The 5418-nt window shown below is 45.5% G+C and overlaps 1 protein-coding gene across 1 annotated transcript; it reads right to left on the bottom strand.

Moving 5' to 3' along the window:
* Positions 1-2123: 2123 nt before the first annotated feature.
* Positions 2124-3863, bottom strand: LOC139230169 (uncharacterized). The gene is made up of 2 exons (XM_070862010.1): positions 3849-3863; positions 2124-3293 (listed from the first exon to the last, which is right to left on the bottom strand). The coding sequence occupies exons 1-2, from the start codon at positions 3861-3863 to the stop codon at positions 2124-2126; spliced, it is 1185 nt and encodes a 394-aa protein (XP_070718111.1).
* Between the last annotated feature and the right edge of the window lie 1555 nt (positions 3864-5418).

Genomic DNA, 5418 nt, shown 5'->3' with positions numbered 1-5418 from the left:
TTATTTTCTATCCAATGTTGCATTCGAATGGAGCAATACTAACTGCTTCCACCAACTCCCAAGGGAGCCTGTTCTATAGATTGACCACTCGCTGAATGAAATAATGTGTTCAGCAGACTAGTTTGCAAGCAGACAGCGGTGAGCAAGCTCGGGGCTATCAGTGAATGTTGGGGCTCAGATGTCAGTGCTTGTCGAGTTTACGGCTCATCTGATAGCTATGAGTCGATCGCAGCCTTGTAATGTCTCCCAGGGCGTCTGTTATTTCCGATGTGCAAAAATGATAACTTTTCTTTATTCTTTTTTATTGCTTTCCGCCCGAAGGATGTTAAATCTCTGATTGAAAGGTAGGTTGCCAGTTTCTCAAAGCAGCTTCTTAGTGTTATCGCATCATTTCATTGGTACATAACAGTGCTGTCAGTGAGGGTTGATTAGCGCGAACCTGGACCGTACAGAAACTGATGGGCCGGCACCATACTGGGCCAAAGCTATGGTTGTAATGCATTTGCTTCGTGGGTTCTTTGCTTAAGAATTCATAGCAACACATTGTTATTAATAACTAGTTGGTTTATTAGCAAAGGTTTAACAATTACACTGCCAGGCCCAGGAGCAGTCCTATGAGGAGGCCTTCCGACCTGCCCGCTCCCCTCCGCACAGGGTGCCCAAAGATCAGGAGCGTGGGACTGAAGTGCAACCAGAATTTGAGGAGCAGCCCTTTCAAATAATGGAAGAGGGGCTGCAACCTGACACATTCCACATAAACATGGAACACGGACTCATCCAGACCGCAAAAATTGCATGCGGCCTGGGAGTCCGGGAACCGACTTAAAAACCTATTGCATGGGACTGCCCCACTCAACACCCTCCAGGCCAAGCAATAAATAAAGGGAGGGCTCCCACGTAGAGAGCACTCCATTGGGGAATCCCGCCTCCTCCGGACGGCAAGATGGTGCACCATGGCGTGTCCGGACAGCAGGCGAGGATGGCAAAGTGAAGAATGTGCAAGAGCAGCCCGTACAGGAAACCCCTCCATGCAGAACTGACAGGCACGGAGGGGATTTCCCGGAGGAAACTCAAGTTGTGAGGCGCCGGCTCCCGAGGGAGGTTTTCAACAGCTCCACAACTCTTTTGTTGGAAAACAAAATAAACGGTTAAATCAAGTGCCCCCTGATCTGGAGGACACTCCAAACATTTTTCCAGGCCCATTTTTGTTTTTCTGGGTTTTTTTTGTATTTTTTGTATTTTTTTGGGGGGGACACTAAAACCCGACAATTAAACTTTAAAACATATAAAATCAAATTACAACAGCTCCACAACTCTTTCCATTGGAAACAAAATTAACCAGTTAAGTTAAGTGCCCCCCAATCTGGGGGACACTCCAAACATTTTTCAAGGCCCTTTTTTGTTTTTTTGGGGGGGGGTTTGTATTTTTTGTAGTTTTTGGGGTTTTTTTGGGCACTAAAATCATAATTTACAAGTGCCCCCTATAAAAGGGGAGGGGGACACTAAAACCGGCAATTAAAACAAATTAAAGTTTAAAACATATAAAATCAAGTTACAACAGCTCCACAACTCTTTTGGGGGGGGGAACAAAATAAACATTAGATCGAGTGCCCCCCGATCTGGGGGACACTCCAGACACTTTTAACTGCCCTCTTTTTTTTTTCTTTTTTTGTTTTTTGGGTTTTTTTTTTGTGGGATTTTTTGTGATTTTTTTGGGGGGGCATTAAAATCATATAATTTACAAGTGCCCTCTATAAAAGGGGAGGGGGACACTAAAACCCGGCAATTAAAACAAATTAAACTTTAAAACATATAAAATCAAATTACAACAGCTCCACAACTCTTTTAGGGAGTACAAAACAAACATTAGATTGAGTGCCCCCCGATCTGGGGGACACTCCAGACACTTATACCTGCCCTCTTTTTTTGTTTTTTTTAAACTTTTTTTTCCAACAGCTCCACAACTCTTTTGGGGGGGGGAACAAAATAAACATTAGATCAAGTGCCCCCCAATCTGGGGGACACTCCAAACATTTTTCAACTGCCCTTTTTTTGTTTTTTTTAAACTTATTTTCAACAGCTCCACAAACCTGTGAGCTTACTCGCAGGTGCACACATTACAACTAGGTTCTCATTAACCTCACTATTGAGATGACGGAGTTTTCATTAACCTCACTATTGGAGGTGATGGAATTCTCATTAACCTCACTATTGGAGGTGATGGAATTCTCATTAACCTCACTATTGGAGATGACTGAGTTCTCATTAACCTCACTATTGGAGGTGATGGAATTCTCATTAACCTCATTATTGGAGATGACTGAGTTCTCATTAACCTCATTATTGGAGGTGATGGAATTCTCATTAACCTCACTATTGGAGGTGATGGAATTCTCATTAACCTCATTATTGGAGGTGATGGAATTCTCATTAACCTCACTACTGGAGGTGATGGAATTCTCATTAACCTCATTATTGGAGGCGATGGAGTTCTCATTAACCTCACTATTGGAGGTGATGGAATTCTCATTAACCTCTCTATTGGAGATGACGGAGTTCTCATTAACCTCACTATTGGAGGTGATGGAATTGTCATTAACCTCACTATTGGAGGTGATGGAGTTCTCATTAACCTCACTATTGGAGGTGATGGAATTGTCATTAACCTCACTATTGAAGGTGATGGAATTCTCATTAACCTCACTATTGGAGGTGACGGAATTCTCATTAACCTCACTATTGGAGATGATGGAGTTCTCATTAACCTCATTATTGGAGATGACTGAGTTCTCATTAACCTCACTATTGGAGGTGATGGAATTCTCATTAACCTCACTATTGGAGGTGATGGAGTTCTCATTAACCTCACTATTGGGGGTGATGGAATTCTCATTAACCTTATTATTGGAGGTGATGAAATTCTCATTAACCTCACTATTGGAGGTGATGTAATTCTCATTAACCTCATTATTGGAGGTAATGGAGTTCTCATTAACCTCACTCTTGAAGATGATGTAATTCTCATTAACCTCACTATTGGAGATGATGTAATTCTCATTAACCTCACTATTGGAGGTGATGGAATTCTCATTAACCTCATTATTGGAGGTGATGGAATTCTCATTAACCTCACTATTGGAGATGACGGAGTTCTCATTAACCTCACTATTGGAGATGATGGAGTTCTCATTAACCTCACTATTGGAGATGATGGAATTCTCATTAACCTCACTATTGGAGGTAATGGAGTTCTCATTAACCTCACTCTTGGCGATGATGTAATTCTCATTAACCTCACAATTGGAGATGACAGGGGTCTGATTAGCTTCATTGCCTCATTGTGTAGCTCCATGTACAAGACTCCCTCAGGCCATTTCTACCCTCTCTTGCCTTGAGACCAAGTCTGCAAATCATGGCTGCGATATATACCCCACCCTGCTTTCTTATACCTTTTGGCTCCTAGTGCTGTTAGATCAAGGGTACGGTAATGTAATGGCTATGTCACTGGTCTTGTAATCCGGACAACCTGGGTTCAAATCTCACCATGGCAATTTTGATATGCTGTTCAAAAAACCTGGAAATAAAGAGTGTGTATCAGTAAACGTGACCAGGAAGCTATCGGATTGTTGTAAAATAGGTTCATTAATGTCCTGTAGGGAACGGAGCCTGTCATCCTTGCCTGCTCTGGCCTATGTGTGACTCCAGTCATCTCCAATAATTAACTCTTAACTGATCCTCTGAACCAACTGCAAGCCACTCAGTTGTATCAAACCATTACCAACGGTTGAAGAAGCCCCACCAGCACTTTCTCAGGGCAGCTAGGGATGGGCAATAAGTTCCGGCCTTGCCAGCGATGCCCACATCCCGAAGATGAATTAATGCAAAATCTAGAATTCCAAAACTAAGAGGCCGTTCAAGCTTCAATAGCCATGTCGAATATTGGACTCTGGGGCAGGATCTTTGGTCTTCCGCCGCCCCTGTTAGCGTCCCGGAGGGGCAGCAATGGCGGCGGTGAGCACTTCCGGGTGGTGGCCAGCTTCCAGCGCCTCGCTGGGACTTTCGGTGCCGGTCTCGACAGGGGGAGGAGCATTACCACCCGGAAGTGGCGAGCCGGTGTACAACGCCCCTCCCTGGTTGCGAGACCGGCTCATATTTGGATTGCTCCCGACCTGTAGCGCCCAGGAGCGCGCCCTGCGGGGATTGCCTGTGAAAACGGCCGATCCAAGCTGTACCGGCTGCAGTGAGGTAAATAATGTCGACCTGAGGTAAGTGTGATTGATTTTTTTTTTTTGCGATTTATGTTGTGGTGGCGTGAGTTATTTATCGGGATTTTCACTTGCTCAGCCGGCCTAAAAGAGGTGTGGAATGCCTCCCTTAGCGCTCCGCCCCACACTCAGGGCCCAGCTGGTAAATTTTGTGGTCAGGCGCTAACCATTTCCCGGCGCAAAATTTACCGCTCAGCCCGGGTTAACACCGCAATAGAGGCGTGACCAAATTTCCACCCCAAAGAGGCCAACTATAGGTGTAGTTGGTTCAGTATTCTCCCTCACAGCTACAAATTTGTCCATTTCCATATTAATCCATAATATAAGTAGTAGTGGCTCTCGAAATGCAACATAAGAGGTATCTGCCATTATTGGACGAGACAACCAACCCCAATGGTGAGCTACACCTCCAGGGAGTGCGAGTGGGAGAATTGAGGCTGCGATATTGTGGCTTTATCTCGGAGATGCACTCTCTTTGAGCTTGGCTCCCTCATTGGATGACTGAACTGCCCTCTATGTTTTGATCATGACCTGTAGATATTGCGTTGCACATCCTGGCAATGTCCAACGATAGAACCAGGTTAATGCGCCCACCCATTTTTCTCCCAAAACGGGCATGCGTCCAACGTTGGCCTTTTCTCTGCTGCCGCCCTGAAACGTCGCGTGCCCATCGGATCCTTGGGTCTGTGCGACCATTCCCTGCTAGACCTGGGGGATGAGATTTGTTGTCTAAAAGCAGCCTGTCGATGCCTCTGCTCATTCCATGCTGCCACACCCAGCTCCGGTTGATGTTCATCTTTCTCCGCACGCGTGTGCTGGCAAGAGGTTCGAAATTCGTCGCGGGCGGCAACATGAAACAGGCGGTATCGGATCCACCGCCCGTTGTAAAGCCCGCCCGACACTCAGTCCCGTTACAGGCAGCGCCGTTGAATATGAGGGCGGGGCGTATAACGTGCATGGGGTTTGATACCGTCCATTTCACGCTGATGCCCCCCCACCCTTCCAGACCAATGACTAACCTCCCCAAGTCTTTTTGAAATGGAAATTTAAAGGAGGAAGAAAACTGTTTAGAACATAAGAACATAACCAATAGGAGCAGGAGTAGGCCATTTGGCTCCTCGAGCCTGCTCCGCCATTCAATAAGATCATGGCT

Source organism: Pristiophorus japonicus, chromosome 19, assembly GCF_044704955.1.
Source record: "Pristiophorus japonicus isolate sPriJap1 chromosome 19, sPriJap1.hap1, whole genome shotgun sequence".
Classification (NCBI taxonomy): Eukaryota; Metazoa; Chordata; class Chondrichthyes; family Pristiophoridae; genus Pristiophorus; species Pristiophorus japonicus.
This window is presented reverse-complemented; position numbering and strand designations above follow the sequence as displayed.